The following is a 27,907-nucleotide window of genomic DNA, read 5'->3' as shown; positions in this document are numbered from 1 at the left end:
CAATTATATATATATCGGGCAAAATCTGTCTCCCCCACTGGGGAGACAAAGCACCGAGTGCGGAGGGCAACTTTTTAGTCTAGAGAAGAGAATTTTATGTGGGTGTGTTCCTCTGCTAGTCTTTGGCCTGACTGACCAAGCACTATGGAGATCTCTGGAAGAATCTTTCCTCCTCCTGATAGAAAACGAAAGATTAGAATCCTCAATGTGTAGAGGTCTCCTGTGTACCAAATACAGTCTGTTGGAGAGCCCCAGTTCCTTTCACCTGATCAAATTGGGGTGTCCCGAATATAAGAATAACCCATGGACACAGACAGTAGAGGGGTAAGAGCAAAGGCCAGGGAGAGGTCAATGGGAGAAAAAGACGTATGTAATACTTTAAACAATAAAGAATTTAAATTACTAATAAAAAAAATTAGAGTTTTCCCTAAAAACTGCCTAGAAATGGACTCACCAAGAAGTGAATTTGTCTGCTACATGCCCAGAACTGTGCTGTGGTGGTTTTAAACATCTGTCCACAAATGCTTTGATATTTCTCCCCGAAAGGGCTGGAGCTCCATTCCTTCCTGTTGGGTGTGGGCTGGACTTAATAGTTATTAACTTCTAGCAAATAGAATACATCAGAAATGAGAGGATGTCACTTTCAAGATTAAGTTTTTGAAAACTCAAACAGCCCTCTTGGCGCAGTGGGCAGTGTGTCAGTCTCATAAAAACACATTCAGCCCTAGCCAGTTTTTTCAATGGTTAGAGCACTGGCCCACAGACTGAAGGGTCTTAGGTTCAATTCTGGTCAAGGGCACACGCAGGAGGCAACCAATCATCGTGTCTCTCTCACATTGATGTTTCTCTCTCTCTACCTCCCTTCTTCCACTGTCTTTAAAAATCAATGGGAAAAATATCCTTGGATAAGAATTAATAACAACAAAAACACACACGCATTCATCCACCAAGAAACTGTGCTCTCCCCCCCCCCCCAAGACCCTCCCTGGGGAGGCCACCAGTCCTGTCAAAAGGACATCCGGTATGTACAGGCCCACATGGCAAGGAACTGAGCTGCCAACAGCCAGTGCGTGAGGGGGCCTGGAAGTGGACCCTTCTCCAGTCCAGCCTTCGGATGACTGCACCTTAACGCAGCCCCATGAAAGGCCCTGAGCACAACCGCCAGCTAAGTAGCTCCCTGACCCCTAAGCTACAGAGACTTATGTTTGTTGTTTTAAGCTGATCAGTTTGGGGGATGCCAATGTGACTCGGTTGGAGTATCATCTGTACACCAAAGGGACAGGTTTGATGGTTTGATTCTAGTCAGGGCACATGTGGGAGGCAACTCATTGATGTCTCTCCCTCTCTCTCTCTCTCTCTCTCTCTCTCTCTCTCTCTCTTTCTCTCTCTCTCTCTCTCTCTCTCAACTTAAAAGTAAAAAATTAAAGCCGAAACCGGTTTGGCTCAGTGGATAGAGCGTTGGCCTGCGAAAGGTCCCAGGTTCAATTCCCGTCAAGGGCATGTACTTTGGTTGCAGGCACATCCCCAGTGGGGGGTGTGCAAGAGGCAGCTGATCAATGATTCTCTCTCATCGATGTTTCTAACTCTCTATCCCTCTCTCTTCCTCTCTGTAGAAAATCAATAATATATATATATATATATATATATATATATATATATATTAAAAAAGTAAAAATTTAAAATAAAATAAATTGGGAGGGTTGTTACACAGCAATAGATAATTAATACATGCACCAAATAGCTTTAAAAATCTACTTCCTTTGAGCCATCCTCTAAATATTAAATAATTAAATCAACCTTCCCTCATCACCGTCCCTGTGAGTTTCCTTCATGTGAACACTGGGTGACAAGAAATTGAGAGCAAGCAATCCTCAAACCTAGGAAAGTGTGTGGTTCCCATAGGAGGCACAGACATGTTGCAATGCTGATTCCACAAAAGGTACCCTCACACAGAGCACTAACCCACTGCATCAAACCCAGACCTCCCGCGGCCCAGGCAGGGTGGGATGGCCCAGACAGGAAGAGAAAAGCTCGAGTCTGGAGCATCGGCCCGCGCCAGGCTTCAGCCGCGAGATTCTCAGCTCTCCGGCCAATCACATCATCATCCCCACAAACCAAATTAGATTCTTCCCAGAAAAGAAGCCAGAGGCTGCATCATTTCACTGCAGATGCTTATGTCTTAAGGATGCTAAAAATGCTGACAGGGGAGTGCTTTTTGTCAGACCACAGGCTTTAAGAAAGCATTAAATCAATCTGGCATCCCGGACGGGATGTAAATCTGCTACAAAGTGAAGTTGATGGACAAATATATGAGATGCTTTAGCCCAAGTATTTAATCCAAGTACATCAACACGACCAATCCATCAAACCTGAAATAAAAACATAGCCTGCAACAGACGTATTGGAGCAGGGGAGAAAGGACTAAGAGAACGCCTCACTCCCCTCGCAGTTCTGCGTAAGTCAGACTGCTGTGCCTGCTCTTCTAGAGAAAGCCCCCAGTTCACAGCAAACAGCGGTCTTCCCCCAGTGTGTCACCCGCTTTTTCACTCTCTTTGAGACATTGCTCTTTCAGACCAGTTTCTCTAGCCATTATGAATTAATTAGATGTAGAAACCTCCTACCTACAGAAAAAACACACAGCAATATCTCAACATGCGCAGTGTGTTAGAATCTACCATTGTGGTTTAGAAACAAAGCAACTGCAGAAACTATGTGAGGTGAGCCCCTTCACACCAACCTTGGTAGGGTTTTAAGTACATCCATCTGTCAGGAAAAGAAGAGGTGCCCAAAGCCTCTGCTGTGATAGATATATAGCCAAAAACTCAATGACTCTTATCAAAAGGTGAGATCTGTGCCCCTCCCCTGGAATTGGGGTGCTCTCCAGGACTGTTTGAACCAAAAACATGGTGGAAGTGATGTCACGACAGTTTCTGGGCACAAGCCCTAAGAGACTGGCAGCTTCTACCATCTGTCTGGGAACCCAGCCACCATCCTGGGGGGTAGCCCCATGTGACAGTTAGTACCAACTGGAAGCCACGTCAGTATATCATCTTAGAAAGGGATCATCCAGCCTCACGAGACCTCCCCACATGGAGCAAAGAGAGCTGTTACTGCCAAGCCCTACCCAAATTTCATAGTTATGAGCAAAATAGTGTCTAAGATATAACCCCAAATTATTAGACATATAAATAGCAAAATATGACCCATACTCAAGAGAAGAAGCAGTTAATGGAGACTGACATGGAGTTGACCCAGATGTTGATTATATCAGACTAACTTTAATTTTTTTTATTTTATTTTAGAGGGAGAGAGGAATGGGGGAGCTAGAGAAAGAGAAAATCTTCATTTATTTATTTTTAATAGTTTCTATTCTCTCTAGTGAAATTACCTATCGATTTACTCATTATGAGCATATTTTCCTTTATGTCTTTGAGCATATTTATAATATCTGCTATAAAATCTTTGGCCCTGGCTGGCAGCTCACTTGGTTAAAGCATTCATCAATGGAAAGATTTCACAGCACAAGTCCAGGTGATTTTGACAGTACATTGACAGGCTGGGGACAGTGAAACAAAGGAAGGGCTGTAGAAGAAGCAACAGGAGAGAGCCTAGGTGGTAGTCTGCTTAAGCTCCGTAAAAACGGTACAGAAAAGAAGTGAGCCAAGGTGGGGCTGCTTTTAGCTCACTGGAAAGTAAAAAAAAACCTCTCTGTTCTCTTTTGTTATGGAGCGAGTCCCCAAGAGATGGACCACCAAAACCAATTTGATTAAGCCAGAAAGAATTTATTACAGATTCGAATCCGGGCTCAAACCTTGGCTGACGCAGCAGCCGGCAAACACCCAGGTGAGAGCCCCGATGGAGGGGCAGTCCCTCCTCTTATACCTCCCTTCCCATTCCACTGCTGGTTTGTCCCTCCCTGATTGGCCCCTCAGGACGAGGAACTGGCCATCCTTATCTGTTCCTAAATCCTAAAGACTAAATTCTAAAGACTGGGGACAGCCTGCAGGGTTGGTTCCCAGTCACACCCTGCTGGACATTGGAATGTGGCCCTATCTTGCCCATAATACAAAAGCAGAACTAAAGGTTATCTATAGTTTCTACCCCTGAAGCTACTGAGTCAGTGGGAGTCAATCTCCTGTAACTACCCTATTGTTTAAGCAAGTAATCGAAGGTGGAAGTCAGATAGCAAGGTTAAAATTCAAACAGCAGTTTTTACCAAAATATGGTTGCCACTATATTTCATCTCTGTCTCTCTCTCTCTCTCTCTCTCTCTCTCTCTCTCTCTCTCTCTCTCTCTCTCTCAGTCAACAGAGCCAAATATCAATAGTACAACGATTGAAATTTCTTTTGAGAGCCAAATTTTTTCAACTTAAACTTCTTCAAATGCCACTTCTTCAAAATAGACTCGCCCAGGCCGAAGTATTTTGTAGAACAGCCACACTCAAGAGGCCAAAGAGCTCGAGAGCCGTAGTTTGCCGACCACGGATTTAAGCTATTTATTCTCTGGCTAGGGAGGAGAAATATAAACCATTTGTTCTCAAGTGTCCTTGGTTAGGGAAGACAAGGTCTTGTGATTCACTAGCTGTCCGTAAGTTGTTTACATTGTTTGGCCTTGCTTAAATTATCCCGTCTCAGTTTTCCATTCCACTTGCCCAATTTTTCTAACTTCTTACTATCCTGCCTCACTGCCACATCCTTGCAGGGTCTGACCCAGGACCTGTGGTCAGAAGATCAGAATGTGAGCCTCCCCTGGACACTAACTAACTGTGTGCCCTTGGTAAGTCACATGACTTTTCTAAGACTGGATTTGCGTACCTGTAAGCATTCGGAGGTAGGTACTGACAGCCCCATTTTACAGAGGAGGAGGCTGAGCCTTAGCTGGGTTACATCAGAGTACATGTGAGTGGCAGGGCCAGGATTCAAATCCAGGTCCACATGTGTTCCATGGATCTAACGCCAACACGCCTGAGCCCTGTCTTCCCTGCACAAGTGTGTGCTTTGCACATCCAGCAAAGCCTATCATTAGACCTAGTGTTTACACTAACGGTACCTTTTCAAAGGTTTTCTACATGCTAACTCCTGTTTACAGGTCATAGTGAAGACTCGGTAGAGCCGAGTTAAGGCTGCACCCTCTGGGCCAGCCTGCCTGGGTTTGAGTCACAGGCCTCCCATTTGCTTGATTCATGGTCTAGGCTCGCGAGCCACATGCGGCTCTTTGGCCCCTTGAGTGTGACTCTTCCACAAAATATCTCGGCCTGGGCGAGTCTATGTTGAAGAAGTGGTGTTAGAAGAAGTTTAAGTTTAAAAAAAATTGGCTCTCTTGCCGAAACTGGTTTGGCTCAGTGTATAGAGCGTCGGCCTGCGGACTGAAGGGTCCGGGGTTCAATTCCGGTCAAGGGCATGTACCTTAGTTTCGGGCACATCCCCAGTAGGGGGTGTGCAAGAAGCAGCTGATGGATGATTCTCTCTCATCGATGTTTCTAACTCTTTATCCCTCTCTCTTCCTCTCTATAAAAAAAATCAATAAAATATATATTTTTTAAAAATTTGGCTCTCAAAAGAAATTTCAATCGTTGTATTGTTGATATTTGGTTCTGTTGACTAATGAGTTTGCCTACCACTGGGCTAGGCTGTTATTTATCTTTTTAGGACCTCGGTGTCTCTCATTGGTAAAATGTGACTAATAGCATCTTGCTTGCTGTGAGGAGAAACAGGAGAAGTGCTAGAACAGTTAGTTGGGAGGCATGTGGTACAGACCCCAGATGTGCCGTGCATTATTTCATTGTTATGAAAGTTTCCACCCTTTCTGCAGAGTAAGCATTGTTAGAGCCTCATACAGATGGGCGACAGTGCCAGAGGTGACCGCCTTGCGGAGGGCACTCAGCGGGGGAGGGGCCATGGCCTGTTGAAGAAGCAGTTCCAATTCTGTGCCCAGGGCTCGTTATTTTTCTAACACACAGCTGCCTCCTGTTCCGGGATGGGGAGGCGGAGCTAGCCAAAGGGTGAGGGATGAAAGAGGAAGGGTCCTTCCGGGCCGCCCTTCCCCAGCCCCTCACAGCTGCAGACTTGACCCTGCCCAGTGGAACCAGGAACACGTGAGGAGCCTCACCCCAGGAGTGGGCAGGATGTGGAATGAGCCTGCATGTGTCTGCTGAGGGCACCGGGATCACAGTGGAGTGGGCAGGTGTGGGTGACAGCATATGCCCCTCTACATCACAGCCATGGCACTCCACATCTACCATGGCACCAATTTATGAAGTGAAGGTTATGTTCCCATTCCAGTGCCAAGTCTTTATGTTCAGAAAGGGATGGGGTGGGGGGGGCCCACTGGGTAATTGCTGGAAACAGGACAAAATGTGAATCACAACCAACTTCTTGAATTGCAACACATAGGCCATAGTTCCAACTGTTCTGCAACAGTGTTTACAAAAGAATTACCATCAAGATGGAAATTGAAAACAAAGTTACTCTAGGCCAGTGGTCGGCAAACCTATTCGTCACCAGAGCCAAATATCAACAGGAAAACGATTGAAATTTCTTTTGAGCAGAAAACTGACTTCTGCGCATGGGCCACGAAGTTTCAATCTCACTGTACGTGCGCGCCCGCACATGGTATTTTGTGGAAGAGCCACACTCCAGGAGCCAAAGAGCCGCATGTGGCTCTAGAGCCGCGGTTTGCCAACCATTGCTCTAGGGCCAAACACCTCTTGGAGAGAAACTATCACCTTAGACTGTGCGGCCGAGCACCCCTCTCTGAGTTTGTTTGTTTGTTCCTAAGGTGTGTCCCTCAAGCTATGAAATTCTTAAACACGTGGTCAGGGAGAAGCACCCTATAACCTGTGCTCAGCCCTGTAGTCCTGGGAGAGCCCGTGCTCCCAGTTTTGTGCCCAGCTAGCCTGGCCCACTGTGGGCAGGCTGAAAGAACCACACTGCCACCGTGTGGGCGCCTCTGCTCACAACCACTGCTGCTTGCCTGCCGCCAGCTGCAATGTTTGAGCCCAGGTTGCTCTGATGGCCTAGATGGCTGGGACTAAGTAGGGATTGGGGGGGGGGGGGGGGGGCGGCTGGGGAGGCAGCAGTCTAGCGTTAGATCACACCTTTGCTAGAGGAAGTATAGCTCCCTGGGTGACCCTGGACAAGTTACTTAACCTCTATGTGCCTGGGTTTCTCCATATGTAAGTTGGGAGCTGTGTAACAGTACCAACCTCATAGGGTTATAGGGTTAAATGAGTTAGTGCATGTGGGATGCTTAGAACGGTGTCAGTTGTTTGGTAACTTTTCAATCTATCAGTAGCTTTCAAACTCACAATCCACAGTAAGAAATAAATTCTAGAAAACTATCCGGTCTGGCTCAGTGGATAGAGCGTCAGCCTGTGGAATGAAGGGTCCCGGGTTCAATTCCAGTCAGGGGCACATACCTGGGTTGCAGGCTTGATCCCCAGTGTGGGGCATGCAGGAGACAGCTGATCAATGATTCTCTCTCATCCTTGGTGTTTCTATCTCTCCCTTCCTCTTCCTTCCTCTCTATAATCAGTAAAAATACTTTTTTCAAAGTTAACTTGGCTTACTCAGAGAGCCTTCTTTTAAAAAAGAAATACATTCTATCAATATATCACAACCTAGGACATACAGACATATAGAAATAACACGAACAAAATAATACTTATAACATGCAGCATACTCTATTTTTCAATTCTGTTTATCCTTTTATTTATTTATTTTTACTAGAGCCCAGTGCACAAAATTTGTACACAGGGTGGGGAAGACCCCTCAGCCCAGCCTGTACCCTCTCCAATCTAGGACATCCCTCTAGCAATCCAGGGCTGCTGTCTCCTAGACACTCACCTGCCTGCCTGATGCCCCTAACTGCTCCCCTGCCTGCCTGATTGCCTCTAACTGCCTCTGCCTGCCTGCCTGCCTGATCACCCCTAACCACCTCTACCTGCCAGCCTGATTGCCGCCAAATGGCTTCCCCTGCTGGCCTGGTCACCCCCAACCACCCTCCCCTGCCAGCCTGGTTGCCCTCTCCCTCCTGGTCTGGTCGCCACCAATTGCCCTCCGCCTCCCATCTGCATCAGCCTTGTGAGGAGGCGCCTCACCTCCCATCCACGCCACAAGAGCTGCTGTTCGGGGGTGAGGGAAAGGGCCCAAGAGGTGCTCCAGCACCTCCTGCTGATCGGTCATTATGGTGTCTCGGTGTGATGACCATTTGCATATTAGTATTTTATTATTATAAATAGCAAAATGTGGAAAGTTATTGAGAAAGCATAGACTCCCACATGGGGAGGAGGAAAGAGTCCCCAATTCTGTTCATCTTTTTAAATCTAATCACAACCCACTGAATTGATTTCATAAACCCACTGGTGACTCACATATCACAGTCTGAAAAACCACAATAAGATCAGATAGCAGTAGAAGCTTCATCCTTAGAGCAGGATGCCAGTCCTGGCTTCCTTCCTGTCCCCTCACACCTGCACCTTACCCTGCCTTTGACTTGGCAGACAAGTTGCCCTATAACTGAGGAGCCTTCTCTACATGTTTCTCTGGCTCTCTCTTTCCCTCTACAGGAGGGAAGGAGATTCATTCATCCTTTTTCAGGCCCTCACAATGCACCAGGCCCTGTACCCAACCTTCCTGCAACCTCACAGCCCTGAGAAGAAGGTAGATGACAAGCCTGAGGCTAACAGAGATGAAGTGACTATGGAGTAAGAATAAGTAGGCCCAGCTGGTGTGGCTGAGTTGTTGAGCATTGATTTATGAACCAAGAGCTCACTTGTTCAATTCCTGGCCTAGGTTGATGATTCTTTCCCTCCCCTTCTTTCTAAAATCAAAACACACACACACACACACACACACACACACACACACACACACGTGTATATATATATGTATTTTAAAGAATACATAGGACTGGTTTTCCTTTGAATTTGGAGTGTGAATTAAGCAAGGGCATTGGCCTTCCAGAAATGCTGAATAGGGTTAATTGGTGGCTCTGGAAGAGAAAGTGCTGGAGACACAGAAAAACAGAAATGAAAATGGACAAGGTGGAAGTGCCCTGCCAGATGGCATTGGGCATCAGCAGGAACAGCTGCACCAAGGGATGCTGACCTCAGGAGAGCCAGGGGTACTGGGGTCCCCCTGTGGATCCCCACTGTTGGCTCCAATGCCAGGTGGGGACAGAGGATAAAGCACGAGTTCAGATAAGGTGGAGAAGGCCATGCCGCTCAGGCCCTCACCCAGTCTTCTGCCTGCGATGAACAAGGGGCTTTATCAATAGAAAGCTGACATGGCTGCTGGTGGGCAGGGGATGTGCCCCCATCCCAAATATTCCCTCACCCCGTCCCAGAGGGAGGCCCCTGGGCAGCTGGGGCTGAGGCCCTGCCCACCAGGGCAGTGAAGGAGTGAACCTGCCAGTTGGACAGAGACAAATAATGTTGTGGCCAAAGTGAATTGGAGGGAGGGGAAGCATGGCAATGACTTTGGAAGGCAACATGGAGCTATGATATGATGGGAAGGTTTGATGAGGATCCCTGCTGTCTGTTCATGGACAAACCATCAGAGTTCCTACTATGATGCACCAAGTCCTGCGGTAAGCAATGGAGAGACAGATGGGACCCAGAAGCTGACAGTATAGTGAGGAGTGAGGGATACAGAAACAGTAAGAACAGCCGAGACCGGTTTGGTTCAGTGGATAGAGCGTCCGTCTGCAGACTGAAAGATCCCAGGTTCGATTCCAGTCAAGGGCATGTACCTTGGTTTCGGGCACATCCCCAATAGGGGGTGTGCAAGAGGCAGCTGATCGGTGATTCTCTCTCATGGATATTTCTAACTCTCTATCCCTCTCTCTTCCTCTTTGTAAAAAAAAAAATCAATTAAAAATATATAAAAATACATTTAGAAAAAGAAAAAAAGAAACAGTAAGAACGGAATATAGAGTGTGTTGACTGACAAAACAGGCTGGGCCCTTAACGTGTTAGTCTGGTGTCTGAAAGCTTTTCTCAGGGGGAGGGAGAGTAGAGGGAAAAGCCTCCCCGTTATAGGGACCAGCAATACAAAGTGCAGATGATGCAGGATGATGCCTGGGGACCAAGGATCTGTGACCCATGGTGCATTCTTTTTTTTCTTTTTTTTTTCTTTTTTAATATATTTTATTGATTTTTTACAGAGAGGAAGGGAGAGAGATAGAGAGCTTGAAACGTCGATGAGAGAGAAACATCGACCAGCTGCCTCTTGCACACCCCCTGCCAGGGATGTGCCCGCAACCAAGGTACATGCCCTTGACCGGAATCGAACCCGGGACCTTTCAGTCTGCAGACCAATGCTCTACCACTGAGCCAAACGGGTTTCAGCCCATGGTGCGTTCTTGGCTTCCTGCAGGGAAGAATTCAAATGCCAGCATAGTTTAAAGTGACTGTGGTTTTGTTAGTGAAGCAGTGAGACGGAGAATGGGCTACTCCACCAATGGAGGAGCCCCCTTTATTTGCTTCCTTTATTGAGCTGCATTTAACCCGGGGTGTAAGGAATTTAATAAGGGACAGGAATATTCAAGATCTTCTGAGGAAAAGGGTGGAGATTTCTCTGGGGAGCTCAGTCAGCCATTCCATGCCCTTATATGGGCTTTCTCTTTCCAAGGATGATGGTGTGGTGTGTCATTTAGCAAGTAATGAGCATATACTGAGGCTAGGGGGTACCACCAGGTGAAATTAGTTGCCATGTTGGATCAAACTGGCCTTTGCTGGTTTTCAGCCACAAATTCGGTGCGAGGGTGATCTTCCTCCTTCCTCACAGCTCCTGTGGTTTTTACCAATTGCAGCTGTTCCCCCACATACCCTATCTCACAGGGAGGGGAGAGACATTTGTAAAAACTCTGAAACTGCAATTCCCACTGGCTGGCGTGTAGGCTGAATGGAGGTACAAGATGAACGCTGCCCAGGTACCTGCTTCATGACCTTGGACAAGTCACGTAACCTCTCTGACTGTATGCCACTCCCCCAGATATGCAAAGGTGGTCAGCTTAAGGAGCTTCTATTAAACATCCCCTGAGGGCGAGGCACTGTATCAGGCTGGTGCTGGGCATATGGAGTCAGATGAAAGCTACAAATGCCTACTTTTAGGAAGCGTATGGTCTAGTGAAGAGACAGACACTGCAAAGTGCTCTGTGAGAGTTAGGAACAAAGCACTCGAGAGAAGGAAGCAATGAATGCTGCTCTCAAAGAAGAGATGTGAGTACTCTAGGTGTTCAACCAAGTGGAGAGAGAGAAACATTTCAAATTAAGCAGAGATGAGGAGAAAAGCACACTGATGTAATCACAGAACCGTAAGAGGCCATGAGTGGTTGTACAGGGTGCAGAGGAGACAAGAGGTGGTTGTGACCTCAGCCTGGACCCCTACTGTCAAACAGGGAGGGACTAACGTCCCTCTGCCCTCCAAGTTCTTTTAGCTGGTCTAATAATCAAATAGACACAGAACAGATTAGCAAGATAAAAATATGTCTGAGAAGCCCTCATACAGGAGTCAGAGATTCCCACGTGCAGGAGAGGTTCAGAGATAGAAAGAGAACAGAAGACATTCTGAGCTAGGGATGAGGAAAGGTGCCTCATTGCAAAGTGGTAACAACAGACCTTTAGTAAATAGAACTTTGCTGTGTCATGTAGATCAACGGGCGCCAACCTTTCAGACCACCGCCATAGTAGATGAATCAGAAAAAAAGATTGCTGCCCTGGAGTGTGGGCCCCCAGATTGAATGGTCCTGGGTTCGATTGCAGTCAAGGGCATGTACCTTGATTGCAGGGCAAGTACGGGAGGCAACTAATCAGTGTGTGTGTCTCTCTCACATCTGATGTTTCTATCTCTCCCTCATTTCCACTCTTTAAAAATCAATGGAAAAATATCCTCAGGTGAGGATTAACAACAAGTTATCGCTGATAATCTTATGGGCAAGTCCCCTAATTCAATTTCTTCCTGATAGTTAAAGGGAGGCACAGAAGTTTCTCTTGAGCCTGAAGCTAAAACTGTCCTCATCTCCGAACAAACAATCCACATTCCACAGAAGCACATTTAGGTTGACAAGCTCTGAACTCCCAGTGTGCAGGGTCGGGGTTCACAATCACCACACTTTGCCTGGGGCCCCAAAAGCAGGCCCTCCGAGTATCCACACCGTCTGATGCCCGAGAAGCCCAGCCCTCCACGTCACACATCGGGAGCTAAAGCCCCAGGGGCACCCGAACTCACAGAAAAGGGCCAAAAGCTGCCTCCTGACTCCCAGTCTTATGCCTCTGAACTGACACTACAGCTTTCAGGAGCTGAGCTCCCTCATTTGTAAACATGGACGGAAAGAACCTTCCAGCACCTCTAAGGAGTCTGGGGAAGACAGTGAATGAGGCAAAAGGATGGGCAGTGGTGGCTGAGCTTAAAGCAGACTGAGCTTGCAAACTCCAGAATCACACCTCCCTTCCTCCCTCCCCCTCCCAATAGTACCTCCCTCGCGTTCCCGCCTCCCTCCACCTCCTCTTCCGGACCCTCCTCCTGGGCCCGCCCGCCTCTTCCGGTCCCTCCCCCGAGAGCCACCGCCTTTCCGGACCCTCCCCTAGGGCCCGCCCTTCCTTTTCCGGTCTCTTCCCCACTCTCCAGAGCTCTTTCTTTCCGGTCCCTACAGGAGGCTCCGCCCCTTTAGCTTTCACTTTTCCCGCCATTCCCATTGGCCGAAATCCGAGCCACACCCTCCAGCTGCGCTGAGTCCTGCCCCTGTGGCCCGTCCCCGGAAGTGACGACAAAAGGCCCGCCTCTCAGGAAGTGACGGCAGAAGTGCCCTTGACAGGCGGGAGGGCCGGGCTGTGCATCTCGCGCTGCAGGGAGGTAAGGAGCCCATGTGGATGGCCGGAGGTGGTGTCACGGCCGGGCACGCTGCGGGCGGAGTCCGGGAGGAGGCCAGGGCGGGAGGACTTGCCTTCGGAGGATCCCGAGTTCCTGGTGGAGTCGGATTTCCCCAGTTCCCTCCACACATGCGTCCCTTCTTTTTTAGTTACTCCCCCACACTCCTGTTTCTGTACCTTTTCGTTCCTCCATGAGTTGTGGTTCCTCTTACCTGGTTTGTTTACAACCTCCCTTTCCCCTTATTTTCCCACTAAAACACTAAAAGGAATTGGCAGCGTAAGGAATTTGCAGGCGGCCTAGGGCTCCAATGTTGACTCTTATGTAAGAATGGTTGGGTTACTTTGGGCGTGCCACAACTGAGCCTGGGCTTCCTTATCCCTAAATACCGGCCATCCTGTATGTAAAAACTTTCTTAAAAGTTGATCTGGGAGGACATATAATGTATCTAAGGCACTTGGCTCTTAGCAGTATTGTTTTCCCCCCTCCCATTCTTCTGTTGTAATAACAGCAATGTCCTGATTTCTTTCTGGTTGTCAGCCCAATTATCCTTTCCCGGTTTGCCATTCATTCTTCCCTTTGATTCTCATTCTTCACTCTCCTCCACTCCAGATAGCTTATATAATTCCTGGCATTTTGCTTCCAGCCCTGAATCTCGAGCCCCCCAGTCCGCCCAAATACCTTTCGCTGGTTCTCTTGCCACAACTCTTCCTGCCTTTTCCCCTCACAGATGGCTCAGCGACTTCTCCTGAGGAGGTTCCTGGCCTCCGCCATCTCCAGGAAACCCCCTCAAAGTCGGTGGGCACCCCTCATCTCCAGGGCTCTGCAGACCCCACAACACAGTCCTGGTGACCTGGCAGTAACACCCAGCCAAGCCCGGCTGTTACACACCACCAGAGTCTGTTCAACAACCTTTAACATCCAGGACGGACCCGACTTTCAAGACCGAGTTGTCAACAGTGAGACACCAGTGGTTGTGGATTTTCATGCACAGTGAGTCCTGGGGTATTTAGATAATTTTGAGTGTCAGTTGTGTCTCAGTACCATGTTTGATGCTTCTGCTACAAATACTGGGAAGACTCAATCCCTGCTCTCAGAGATTGCATGTAGTCTGCTAGGGGACAGACCAGTAAACAGTCTTTTATTTTATTTTTATTATTTTATTTTATTGATTTCCAAGAGGAAGGGAGAAAGAGAGAGGGATAGAAACATCATTGATGAGAATCATGGATTGGCTGTTTCCTGCACACCCCTAGTGGGGATTGAGCCCGTGACCCAGGCACGTTCCTTTGACCCGACCAAACCCGGCAAACCAGGGACCCTCCAGTCCACAGACCAACACTATCCACTAAGCCAAACCGCCCAGGGCCAGTAAACAGTATTGAGAGCTAACTGTGATTGGTGCTGGGAACCACTTGTGTTCTGTATTCACAGCCCAGATGGCTCAGAGCCATGTTCAGCTTGGACCAAAGCGGGAAGAATAACTAGAGCATCATCTGGCTTTTGGTGTATACCAGGTCCTTCCTGGGCCTGAAACTAAGTTTATTTTTTAACACTTTGCCACCCAAACTGGGAAGGGATAGCTAAAAGTTTTCAGTACCGCCACCTGGTGCCCACGCGTGCGGGGAATGGGCAGGAGTTTCTTTTCAGTATGTTTTATTTTATTTTTTAATATATTTTATTGATTTTTTTACAGAGAGGCAGGTAGAGGGATAGAGAGTTAGAAAGATCAATGAGAGAGAAACATCGATCAGCTGCCTCCTGCACACCCACTACTGGGGATGTGCCCGCAACCAAGGTACATGACCTTGACCGGAATCGAACCTGGGACCCTTCAGTCCAAAGGCTGATGCTCTATCTACTGAGCCAAACCGGTTTCGGCTTCTGTATGTTTTAGTGCCTATGGCCTTCACTTCTAGACTTTTGGGGCCTGGCTACAAAAGAAAAACAAAAAACTGGACGGTGAGTTGTTCTAGAAGGAGCCAGTGTAACTGGAGTTACAAGTTGGGAGGCTTTCTGCACAAATCTCTGGGATTCTTTTGCTTTTTTTTCCTGTTTTCTCTGACTCACCATGTCACCCGGGGAAGGCCATTTGATGCCCTTATACTTCCCTTTCTTCACTTGTCACAGGAGACAAGGTCGTGCAGACTGGGCTTTTAGGTGTTGAAATCTCTGAATGGAAAGGGTTTTAAAGGCTGAAAATAAAATAGGAGTGAACAGCCAGGGATTCGTGGACGGCAGAGCTATTCTGCCCTCCTGGTATAGGGAGCACTCCGGAGAGGACTTCCAAAATGAATGATAGTCTGGCTGGTATGCCTCTGTGGTTAGAGTGTTGGCCCTTGCACCAGAGGGTCTCAGGTTTGATTCCCAATCAAGGTGACATACCTGGGTTGCAGGTTTGGCACGCCCCCCCCCCTCCCCCCATTGGCGCACATGCAGAAGGCAACAGATCTCTCCCTCCCTCTTTCCCTTCCACTCTAAAAATCAGTGTGAAATGAATAGTAAGTGGGGTGACACTTCATTTTCTTTCTTTTTTTAAAATATATTTTATTGATTTTTTTACAGAGAGGAAATGAGAGGGATAAAGGGCTAAAGACATAGATGAGAGAAAAACAGACCAGCTGCCTCCTGCACCCCCCCCACCAGGATGTGCCCACAACCAATGTACATGCCCTTGACCGGAATCAAACCTGGGACCCTTCAGTCCACAGACCAGTGCTCTATCCACTGAGCCAAACTGGTTTCAGCCTCTTCATTTTCTTATTGGCAAGAAGCAGGGTGTGAGTTTGTTCATTCAGTCTCAGTGCCAGGCACTGTCCTTAGTGCCACATACCCAGGGATGACAGCCTGTTCTTGAAAGCTCACCACCTGGAAGCACGGTGTTCACTGCAGCCATAGCCACTCACACGGGGCCTGGGGATCACAGCGCAGCCTGGGGCTAGAAGAAGATACTTTGAAAACAACCTTGCGTTGCAGTCTCCGCTGTGCTTCTTACCAGCTGTGACCTCGCATGAGTTTCTTAATTTGCATGGGCCTCCTTGTCTCAGTTTTCTTTCCCTTTGCAGGGTGGAGGGTTCTGTAGGGAAAGCTGAGAAGGTCCTGGCACAGTGACTGACATGTTGTAGTCACCGCCCAGCCATTGGTTCCCCTCCTTTTAGTTCTGAGTCAATGAAGCCTTCAGTGTAATCCTACAGCTTACAAAGCATGTTCACCCGTGTTGCCTTCGCTGATTTCTCAAAGCAGCCCTGAGAGTGGTCTCTTTTTCAGATGAGGAAACCGGGCCCCAGAACGATCAGCTGGCTGGTGAGGAGCCTCTCTCTGAACCCAAACCTTTTAACCTCAAATCCTGTGTTTTTCCATATGACAGTACATTTCTTTTTTCTTTTTTAATATATTTTATTGATGTTTTACAGAGAGGGATAGAGAGTTAGAAACATCGAGAGAGAATCATTGATCAGCTGCCTCTTGCACACCCCCTACTGGGGATGTGCCCGCAACCAAGGTACATGCCCTTGACCGGAATCAAACCCGGGACCTTTCAGTCCGCAGGCCGACACTCTATCCACTGAGCCAAACGGGTTTCGGCGACAATACATTTCTTTTCGCTCTGTCGAAGTAAGTGAAAAAACCTTTATAAGAGTCTTAGGATGAGGCCCGGTTACAGAGTCTCTTGGCATTGCCATTTGGCATAGCAGCATGACAGGTTAATATTCAAACACTATAAACAGAGGTATAAAGGCAAAAGGTCCCTCAGAAGGATGAGGGTCAAGGGCATGTTTTGGGGAGCCCATCGATCACTTGGTGAGTGCTTTTGTGACGGGGTGCTTCCTTTCTCCCCTTCCCAGGTGGTGTGGTCCCTGCAAGATCCTGGGGCCACGGTTAGAGAAGGTGGTGGCCAAGCAGCATGGGAAGGTGGTGATGGCCAAGGTGGACATTGACGACCACACAGACCTCGCCATAGAGTATGAGGTATGGATGGGCAGGGGATTGCCGCGGGGCAGTTGGTTTGGGGGATGCTTGGGGTCAGGGGATAGCTGGTGCAGGAGATGGATGTCTTGGAGACCACCCAGGGGAGGTGTCTTGGTTTTCCTAGAGCTCTCAGCAATTCAGAGCACTTTGCAAACGTGACTCCATTGAACCTCTGAGCCACGTGTCTCTTACCACCTGTAGAAAGCAGAATGCACGACCAGGCGGTCCTCTGCATTTCGGGACATTAATGCATTCCTTTGAAGTTAGGGTTAGCAAACTTTCTTTTTTTTTTTTTTTTTTTTTTTTTAATATATATTTTATTGATTTTTCACAGAGAGGAAGAGAGAGGGATAGAGAGTCAGAAACATTGATGAGAGAGAATCATCAATCAGTTGCCTCTTGCACACCCCCTACTGGGGATGTGCCCACAACCAAGGTACATGCCCTTGACCGGAATCGAACCCGGGACCCTTCAGTCTGCAGGCCGACGCTCTATCCACTGAGCCAAACCGGTTTCGGCTAGGGTTAGCAAACTTTCTCTAAGGGACCAGATGGTACATATTTGTGGACTCGTAGGGCATTGGTCTCGGTTGTAAATACTCAACTGTCATTGTAGCACTGAAGGGGCCAAAGACAGTATATAAACGAATAGGTGTGGTTATGTGTAAATAAAACTTTGTTTAAAAGAACAGGAAGTGGTCTGAGTTTGCCTATGGCCAGTAGTTCTCTGATCCCTATCTTAGATGATAAATGCTATTGAGAAAAATAAATCAGGGAGAGGGTGAGAGTGCTGAGCCTGAGGCTGGGGAGGGTTTTCTTTTTTAAAAGGTGGGCTAGGGAAGGTCTCAGGGAGAAGTCCTTATCTAAGGCCTGGAGGGAGTAGGGGGTGAATCTTGCCACTGTTGAAGAGCAGTCTGGACCGAACCGACATTAAATGCAAAGGCCCTGAGGTCAGGTCTCACCGAATAGCAGGGCCTGTGTGCCTGCAGCAGAGCTTGCTTAAAATACCAAACAGATCTCTCTGTTTCTCTGGAAACACCTGGATCTGGCTGGAATGATTCAGCTCCTATCCTTCCTTCAGATAACAAGTGACTGAAAGAGGGGGCCTCCTTCTCAGAATTTGGAAGTTCTGGCCAAGATGCGCTCCTCCAGCCTGTCCTGTAGCAGGAAGTGTGGTGGAGGGTGGGGCCTGTTGAGCTGGGACTGAGAAATCACCTGAGGAAAATCTGCCTGCCCTGGCCAGAGGCAAAGGAAACCGATGCTGGGCAGGCTAAGCCATTAATGACTGCTGCAGGTGTTATTAACAGACCCTCTGTTACCTGGGAGAGAGGAGCCCTCAGCTCTCTTCTTGAGGGAAAGATTTCTATCAAGAGACAAAGTGTAGCTGAAACCAGTTTGGCTCAGTGGATAGAGCGTTGGTCTGCGGACTGAAAGTTCCCTTGTTTGATTCCAGTCAAGGGCATATACTTTGGTTGCGGGCACATTCCCAGTAGGGGTGCAGGAGGCAGCTGATAGATGATTCTCTCTCATTGATGTTTCTAACTCTCTATCCCTCTCTCTTCCTCTCTGTAAAAAAATCAATAAAATATATTTAAAAAAAAAAAGAGAGAGAGAGAGAGAGAAAGTGTAGAAAAGTAAGCAAGAGTTTACTGACGCCGAAACCGGTTTGGCTCAGTGGATAGAGCATCAGCCTGCAGACTGAAAGGTCCCAGGTTCGATTCCGGTCACGGGCATGTACCTTGGTTGCGGGCACATCCCCAGTAGGGGGTGTGCAGGAGGCAGCTGATTGATGATTCTCTCTCATGGATGTTTCTAACTCTCTATCCCTCTCTTCCTCTCTGTAAAAAATCATAAAATATATTTAAAAAAAAAAAAAAAAAAAGAGTTTACTGACCACAACACAAGCACATTAAGGACATGGAAACAGGGACCATTGCTCTTCTGATTGCCAGTCTCATGGGTCCCGTAGAGGCCAGAGGTCATGTGCCTGAGGCAGAGGGGAATGGCACGGGTGTGCTCCCTGGAGGGAGAGTGCCCTGGGACCTTCCTTTTCACAGGTTTTAAAGTCTGGGTGTTTAGGGGAGTTCTTAGGGGCAGGTCAATAGAATGTTTACCAGCTTTATGCTGATTACCAAAAGTGAGATTTTTTTTCCTCTTAATTTGTCTGTCCTTGGGTGTGGTTGGCAAATGGCACTTAATCGGATTTCTGTTATCTGTATCCCTGTGTAGGGTGATTTAAGCTATTTACTCTCTGGTTGGGAAGAAGTGTAAACCTTATTCTCTCTCTCTCTCTCTCTCTCTCTCTCTCTCTCTCTCTCTCTCTCTCTCTATATATATATATATATATATATATATATTTCAGAGAGGGAGAGGGGGAGAGAGATAGAAACATCAATGATGAGAGAGAATCATTGATCAGCTGCTTCCTGCACACCCCACACTGGGGATGGAGCCTGCAACCCGGGCATGTGCCCTGACCAGGAATCAAACAAACCTCCTGGCTCATAGATCAATGCTTAACCACCGACCTACACTAGTCAGGCAAAAGCATCTACAGTGGTGCCTCACACAACGAACTTAATTCGTTCCAGGAGCAAGCTTGTTATGCAAAAAGTTCGTTATGTGAAAAGCGTTTTCCCATAACAATACATGTTTAAAAAAATAATTCGTTCTGTAGCATAAAATATGCTAAGATGACATAAAAAAAAATATGCTAAGATGACATATTTTTATTTAGATACATCTAAAAACATAATTTTTTTTAAAAAAAAAAACACATTTTTTTAATTTTAAAACAGACTAAGTAGAGTCTACCGAATCTTGCACATCTTCATCCATTTTCTGCTTTTTGGCCGATGGTTTCATGAAAAACCTGTCCAAAGTTCGCTGTGCGAGGCGTTCGTTATTCGAGGCACCACTGTACTCTCAAGTGTCCTTGGTTTAGGGAAAATAGGATTTACAAGTGGAGGTAAGTGCTGCCTTAATTTCCCTATTCTGCTGTCCCGGAATTTTCCTAGCTTTTTACTTAGAACACCACGGCACTGGGGCAGCTGCTTACAAGAGCTTGGGTGGGGGGGTGAGTTATTGTATTTTTCAAAAGCTCTCCCACTGATCACTCAGTCAAAGGAGCATTGCCTGACCTTTTAGGTGCCCCTAGCTTTCCCTTGTTGTCCATCCATCCCCCGGAGGCCCACGGCAGCTGGGAGAGGAGGCTGTGGCCTTCTGGTGTGAGCTTAGGGCTGGAGCTCCTGGGCATCCCCGGGGTGATGGGCAGGCTTAACGTCTTACGCTCCCTCTGGCACTGCCGGGCACCACAGCTTCAGCCTCTGCCAGTGGAACCTCAGCAGACACACCCTGTGCCAGGAACGTGGTGACTAGTGCAGAAGAGAAGAAGAGTACCCCAGTCCAGTTCCCAGGCCACCCCACCTGCATTCCAGGGGTCTTGTGATGTAGGGCTGCGCACCGAGGTCCTGTGTTAAGCCTAGAAAGGGGTGTGTGGGGGGGAAACACACTCTTGTAAGATCTCTCTCCTCTCACTGTCCAGATAGTATGTGTGGGTCCTGCAGAAAGACCCCAAGGCTGCTGGGCCCAGCCACCTGAGCCCATCCTCTTTGTTTTGCCACGCCCTGGGCAGATGTCACTGCAGGCTTAGGAAGCTCCAACAGGGATGCTTCCTGACCCTCCGCAGCCCTTCCTTCCTTCCTTCCTTCCTTCCTTCCTTCCTTCCTTCCTTCCTTCCTTCACACCTGCTCCTTTGGCAGAGAGCCTGAGGAAGATGTGTCAGCTAAGAAATCTGTAGTACCTCCGGGGATAGCTTCCTCCAAGGCCTGAGTGCTTTTCCAAATGTTGGATAACGTGTTGGAGGAACTGCTTACAATTATATGCATGGAATTAGGCGCCTGTTCCCGAGCCCGCCTAACAGCCCCCATGCCCAGCACACCCTCACGGGTCTCTTTCCTCTCACAAATACCCTTCCCTCACATCGCACTTTTTTTTTTTAATGTTTTTATTGATTTTTAGAGAGAGGGGAAGGGGGAGGGAGAGAAACATCAATGAAAGAAACATCATAGCCCTAACTGGTTTGGCTCAGTGGATAGAGCGTCAGCCTGTGGACTGAAGAGTCCCAGGTTCAATTCCAGTCAAGGGCATGTACTTTGGTTGAGGGCACATCCCCAGTAGGAGGTGTGTAGGAGGCAGCTGACCGATGTTTTCTCTCCTATCCTTGTTTCTAACTTTCTATCTCTCTCCCTTCCTCTCTTTAAAAAATAAAGATATTTTAAACAGAAAGAGAGAAAGAGAAACATGGGTGTACTGCACGCTCCCTACTGGGGATCGAGCCCCAACCTGGTCTTGTGCCCTGACCAGGAATTGAGCCAGCGACCTCTTGGTTCTTGGGTTGACGCTCATCTACTGAGCCACACCAGCTGGGCTCACATCCCACTTTTTATGTACAGTCAGCTGTTCATCCTAGAATTTCACTGTCTTCCAAAGAAGATGGAGAGAAAAGTCACGCAGGGCCTTGGGTCTTGGTGTTCTGTGGCAGCCCCCTCGCCCAGACTCTGCTGCCCTGGCGTGGGGCAGGAAGCGCTCTTGCTCTCCCAGCTCCTGGTTCCCGCAGAATGCTGGGTATCCCAGATCTCCCAGCCACGGGGAAGTTGTGGATCCAGGTGTGGGTCTTCGAGCCTTTATGTTTTCCTCTGGGTTCTGCTTCTGACCTCATCCTTGGCATTTTACCCTTTTATTTTCCAATCTTCACCTCCCACTGCTGGTTTACTTTGGGGGAGGGGGGATTGAGGGGAGGCTGAGCAGCAGGAATGTCATCAGACCTGCCCCACCTCCCCACCTCAGTCCACCTCTGCCTTAGAAAGCTCCAGGCCCCAAATTCTTGTGTTTCTGACACCCCGAGTCCAAAGCAACCGCTCATATAAGGATCTGGTTATGGTTATGGGTTTGGGGTTGTCCCTGGAACGTGATTGGAACATGAACTACACCTTGAGAAAATGCAGCTCTTAAGACCAAAGCCCTTTCCAAGCCCAACCTACTACACCTCTTCCTTGAGCATCCCTCATGTCTCTACCCTACCCCTGGGCACAAAGGAAGAGTGCTCTTCAAAAAGCATCAGAAAAACAGCCAAGTAACTCTAAAGGGGAAAGTCACCTGTAATCTTACCATCCAAACAGCCACTGCCAACTTTTAGGGTCCCTTGTTGGGGGTTTTTGTTAGTTTTCTTTTCCATGTTCCATATAACTTCATAGACAGTTCGTAGCTGGAATGTACTGTATACTTCAATCATTACCATATCCCCTGTTTTGAACGTCTTCTAAATCACTGCTTCTCAAACATGAATATGACCTGGATGTTGAAAAGCAGACTGATTCAGTAGATCCAGGTAGGGCCCAAGATTCTGCATCTTTAATAAGTTTCCCGGCGATGCCACTGGGAATCTGGTACCAAGTGTCAAGGAGCAAAATTCCTGGCTGATGTGGCCACAGTTCAATTCCTTGGGGGGGGGGGGGGGGGGGGGCGGGGCATGCAGGAGGCAGCCGATCAATGGTTCTCTCATTCTCTCTCACATTGATGTTTCTGTCTTTCCTCTTCCTCTCCCTTCCTCTCTGAAATCAATAAAAATATATTTTAGGAAAAAAATTTCTAAAGCCCTGGGCTGGCCATGGGCTTGCAAAGGCCTTTCTCACCTGTCAACCTGTCAATGAGAGGGTTCCCTCCTGGTGGTTTGGAAAAAATTTCAATGACACGTGTCCACAATTATAGGATCATACAGAACAGTTTCCCCACCCTAAAATCCCCTGTGCTCCCCTTGTCTTCCTTCCTCCCCGTGAACCCCTGGCAACCGCTGACCTTTCTACGGTCTCCATGGTGTGGCCTTTTCCACAAGGTCATGGAGTTGGATTTGATTTTTTCAATAGTAGTTTTCCAAGAATCCTCCTGCATTTAAAAGCTTTTACAAAGCACTTGGTGTTTCTCGTTTGAAGCCTGGCTTCCTCTTAGCACTTCTCTGCTTGTGCTTCCTAGCCTGCGGGGACTTGGTGTTTACCTCCAATTTCTCGTTCTTGGGCCAAGATACCGGGTAATTTGATCACTGCTTCATGGCTCTATTCCTTGTCACTCAATCTGTGTGCCTCAGTCTTCTCATCTTGAAAATGACCCCACCTTGAGGCAAGAATTTATGAGATAGCACACACAAGTGCCTACTATGTGGCAGCCAGGGTGTCAGTGATCTCTCCCTTTGCGTTAGTTCTACAGTTAGCTAGGAGGAGGTCGCCAGTCCCTTACAAAACCTAGCACTGTGGCCCTAAATGGTTTGGTTCAGTGAATAGAGCATCGGCCTGCGGACTGAAGGGTCCCGGGTTTGATTCCGGTCAAGGGCATGTACCTTGGTTGCGGGCACATACCCAGTGGGGAGTGTGCAGGAGGCAGCTGATCGATGTTTCTCTTTCATCGATGTTTCTGGCTCTATCCCTTTTCTTTCCTCTCTGTGAAAAAAATCAACAAAATATTTTTAAAAATTTAAAAAACCTACCACTGTGCCAGTCCCGTGGTAGGTCCTTAATAGTTGGAAGAAACTGGGGGAGACGGCTTGGCAGGGCCCTAAGCTCCAGGAGGATGTGCCCAGGACCTGTGCACTTCCCTAAGGCCGTGTTTATAGGCACCAGCCCCTCCTGATTTGTGAGCCAAACTCAGGATCAGCTGAGCCATATCCTCCTTGGGGGTGAGGGGAGCCCAGTCACAGCCCCGGTACCCCTGCAGTGTTCCGAAAACCCGGGCTCTGGCATGCCCGTGGCTCTGGGTGTGCATACGTGTGTAAGCTTAAACTTCAAAGAACACCCTTGATCAGCAGTGACAGACCTTGGTTGTCATGCAAATACAGTCATGACATGCATGCTGTACACCCAACGGCTGCACGATCTGTATGTGCGAGCACATGTGTGGCTACACTTGTGTGCTATCATGACAGGACTTATCTGGAGTTCTTGAGGAAAACCGGTCCACTTCAGTTCCTGCTTAGAGGACACGTAAAAACAATTCAGTCACTTCACATGCAATGACATGCAGCTTTTGTTTCTGTTAAGAAACAGAGGACAAAGCCATGGCCAGCCAGAAAGAAATATTGATAATTAAAAAAAGGAGAGAGGACAGGGTGGGATCCAGCAAGGCCAAGTTAAATAAGTTAGTGCTTGAAAAGTTGCCAGAGTTGAGGACGCTGCCTTCACAGACCACTAGAGGGTGCAAAAGAACAAAGCACCAGCCCCGGAATCTTACCATCCGACCATGTGCCTGGATGTCTCCTGGTGCTTCCTGGAGCAAGCTTTCTGGGCCCTGCCCACGTCTGGAGACAGGGCGCAGGCCACGTGCTGGACCCTTACACTTCATGCCATCACCCAGGCCAGAGTTAAGAGTGACAAGGACAGGAACCAGTGACGTGTGTGGTCTGCCCACACATGCCACCCACATCAGCCCCAGGCTGGTCTTAAAGGGCCCTGGAGACACTAACAAAGACAGGGACTGTCCATCTTCCCTGCTGCATTGTCCCCGAAGGCCACTGGGAGAGGGTTCAGGGCCTGCCCCATGAAGTCTGTGAGTGGCCTGTGTTCTTTGTAACTGACATGCGTACCGCTGAACATTGTAAATCCTAAGGGTGACTCATGGGCAGGACAGCACCCGGGGTAAGTGAAGACCTGATATGTTTGTCTAAATCACGGCTGCAGTTAGCTTTGTGTAAGATAAGTCAGTGTTTATCTTGTGTTTATATATTTTTTTCCAAGTGGCCACCAGTGGCAGGCAGAGAAGAGAGCCCAGGGAATAGAAAATGCTCAGTGTTATTGTCAGCAAATCGTGTTACAGAGCTCCACGGGCCTTATTTACATACCATGTCATCCATGCAGGTCCCCTGAGGGAGCTTGAGAGGACGCTTCACAGGCCAAGAATGCTGCCTCCGACCCCCGAAATAAATAAACGCCAGACCATATATTGCTGAGCCCTCTTCCCACACTGTCCAGCACCAGTTGGGGACTTTCTGGACCCTTTTAACCATCTTGGCGTTGAGCTAAAGTAGTTGCCATGGGGCCCTGGGTTAGGCTTTCCTGACCTGCCCCTAGGCAGCCACCATGCTGAGTGCCCACTGTGTACCAGGCACTGTGCCAGGTTCTAACACTGCTGGCAGCCCTGCCAGGTGCGGGGCGCTGCTCTGAGAATCTGTGTGCATTACTTGATTCAGCCCCCACAGCCTCGAATATGAGTCCTATTAATACCTCCGGTTTGCTGATGATAACACTGATACATAAGAGTGACAAAGTGGCTTGCCCTGAGTGGCCCGTGATGGGCTCAGCCGGCTTCAGAGCCCAAGTCCCTAACCACTGAGCTCTGTATGTGAACCTTTAGTCCCTAACCCACACCGACAACTAGATACCACAACCCCTGTTTGATGGAAGAGGACCCTGAGCTCTGAAGGAGTGTGACCTGGCCACACCCTCAGCCAGTGAGCCGAGAAGCCAGATTCAGACTCCATCTGCTGGTCTCCCCTCTCCCAGGCTGCCCCCGGGAGAGTTCCCTTAGCCCCTCAGCTCTGCCCCGCCCCAGCCGGGCCTGCAGCTGCAAGGGTTATTTTAATCTCCTGTCATTCCAGCCAAACCACTGGGCCAGTGAGTCAGGCATGCGGTTGGGGGAGGAAGGGTACTTCTGGGAGCCCACAACGGAAAAGTTTCTCCGGGGGGACCTTCAGCCCTGCAGTTCCCTGCACCAAGGAAAGGGGCCGGCCCAGGGCTTTGGGCTGTCACTGCCCTGCAGGAGCCACCAGCCTTCCCCACAGAGGCCTGGGGATGGCGACTGGAGAGTTCATGTCACCTTCGAATGACTCGGCTTCCCTTGTCCCCTCTGTCTAGGTGTCAGCTGTGCCCACCGTGCTGGCCATCAAGAACGGGGACGTGGTGGACAAGTTTGTGGGCATCATGGATGAGGATCAGCTGGAGGCTTTCATGAAGAAGCTGATTGCCTGACAAGCAGGAAAGAACCCTGATGCTCTTGTCCGCCGGGGCCCCGGGGTCCTGGGAGGACCCTGATAGAACTCATCCTGTGCAGGCCCCTCCCCGCCCCCTCCCTTCTGTCTGGCCCTGAGGGCCCCTGTTTGGAGGCCAGGCCTCCAAGCACGGATCCTCCAGTGCTTCCAGCCCGGCTGACTGCCAGGGCGGCCGCCAGGGGAATGGTGCTGCTGCTGACCTGGGGACAGCGGTCGCCCACACTCTCGGTGTCTGCTCCCTCTAGGGCTGTCACGGCTTTCCCAAGGTGCTTGGAGAGAGAGCCTGAACCAGCTTGCCATGTTCCTATCCCCAGTAACAGCTTGTCCTCATCTCCCGGGCCCTTCTGGTCCTAACCCCAGTGCCTGGCCCATCTGCCTCCTGCATTTTTCTTTCCTGCTGTTTTGTAAAAAGAAACCCAAACAAGTGAGAGTAATATATAATTCTCTCATTTTTTGTAGGTCTGTAATAAAGAACTTTATGTGATCCTTCTACCTCCTGCTGTGAAGAACAGACCCTGGGCCCCATACTAAATGACTCTGTAGCCACCACCACTCCCCCCCAACCCCCACCCCGGGCCACCTCCCTGCTTTCCTGCCAGGCGCAAGGGCAGTGAACACACTGGGCTCAGGGAGTCTGCAGACTCAGACTCCACCCTCCCTCACCAGCAGCCGGCCCTTTGGCTCTCTGAGCAGGAGGCTCTGCTGTGAACAAACGAGACCAATAAAATGGAGGTTTGCACTGTCGCCGGCTTCCACCTGCGGCTCTGGGAGTGTGTGAGACCCTTTCCCAGGCCGGGCTGCTCTCCCTGTCTCTGACTTCCCACCACCCACTTGCCCTTGATCAGCCCTCTCCCTACCAACACTGGTCAGTGATGGCCACTTTCTAGGGGTACCTTCACACACAAGACAACAGGGTGGTCACTGGCCCTGTTACACAGATGAGCACACAGGCTCATGGTCCACAGATCCAGACACATAGTTGCCTCTGAAGCCTGGGCTGTTACAACTGGTCCCTTGATCCTCTGGGGCCTCCTTCGCTACTGATGGGCACATGGCCCCTGAGGGAGCCCGCCTGCTGTCCGTCCTGCGGGAACCCCTCAGCCTTGGGGCTGGGCTCCGTTTGTTCCCAGATCCCTGAGGCCCACAGAGGAGGGCCAGGCAGACCAGACTGCCAGCCAAGGGGCCTGCCTCCATGTCCTTCCTGAGTGTGAGCTGCCCCATGGCTGGGTTGCCCAGATGGGTGCCAGATTCCCAGGAGCCATGGGTGCTGGACAGCAGGGTATGCTGGCACCCTCCCCCTAGGTCCTGGGTGCCGTGTGCACACTTCTCAGTGGCTTGTGTGTCTCATCGGAGCTCCCTGAGTTACTCCGGTCTTTAAGGGGTCGCCCAGAGGCTGCCTTGGGAGGTGGCCTCAAAGGTGGGATGTGGGACCCCCACTGGTTTGGCTCAGTGGGTAGAGCGTTGGCCTGCCTACTGAAGGGTCCCAGGTTTGATTCCGGCCAAGGGCATGTACCTGGGTTGTGGGCACATCCCCAGTGGGGGGAGTGCAGGAGGCACCTGGTCAGTGTTTCTCATCGATGTTTCTAACTGTCCCTCTCCCTCTGTGTAAAAAATCAATAAAATGTATGTATATTTTTTAAATGGGGTGTAGGGCCCGTGGCCTCAGGAAGACGGCAGGCCTGGGAGCTCAAAAGGCCGTGGAGGCCAAATAGACCAGCAACTGGCGATGGTGGAGAAAGCCATGTGCCATGAGGGCGAGCACTTCCTGGTCTAAGCACCTCAGCCCCAGCAGCCCCACAAGGTGATCATCCCCTTGTTCCCTTTTACACAGGAGAGCCGGCCAGAGCGTGATGACTGAAGACCGTGAGGCCCACAGGTACCTGGGCTGGGGCTCAAGGCCAGGCCGCTGCCCCTCCCCTATCCGCTTATAACGTGTAGTGTTTGTGAGATCTTAATCCCACAACCGGCTGCTGAGGCAGGTAGTGACAGCTCTTTTTGTGGAAGAGGCACTGCTGCCAAGCTTTCAAAGACACCCGG

General features: G+C 49.2%; 1 protein-coding gene across 3 annotated transcripts; it reads left to right on the top strand.

Moving 5' to 3' along the window:
* The first annotated feature begins 12,775 nt into the window (after window positions 1-12,775).
* Window positions 12,776-26,362, top strand: TXN2 (thioredoxin 2). Of its 3 annotated transcripts, XM_084877679.1 has the most exons (5): window positions 12,776-12,855; window positions 13,601-13,863; window positions 16,716-16,839; window positions 25,737-25,858; window positions 26,331-26,362. In XM_084877679.1, exons 2-4 carry the CDS (start codon window positions 13,601-13,603, stop codon window positions 25,848-25,850), a joined length of 501 nt encoding a protein of 166 aa, XP_084733805.1. In that variant the 5' UTR covers window positions 12,776-12,855; the 3' UTR covers window positions 25,851-25,858; window positions 26,331-26,362. The 3 variants fall into 3 exon arrangements, with proteins under 3 accessions (XP_084733805.1, XP_084733803.1, XP_084733804.1); XM_084877677.1 differs by having other exon boundaries at window positions 25,737-26,362; XM_084877678.1 differs by lacking the exon at window positions 12,776-12,855 and adding an exon at window positions 12,874-12,969 and having other exon boundaries at window positions 25,737-26,362.
* Window positions 26,363-27,907: the final 1,545 nt, after the last annotated feature.

Source organism: Pipistrellus hanaki, assembly GCF_964339955.1.
Source record: "Pipistrellus hanaki genome assembly, chromosome: 3".
NCBI lineage: Eukaryota > Metazoa > Chordata > Mammalia > Chiroptera > Vespertilionidae > Pipistrellus > Pipistrellus hanaki.
The sequence above is the reverse complement of the archived record's forward strand: the minus strand, read 5'-3'. Positions and strand labels throughout refer to the sequence as shown.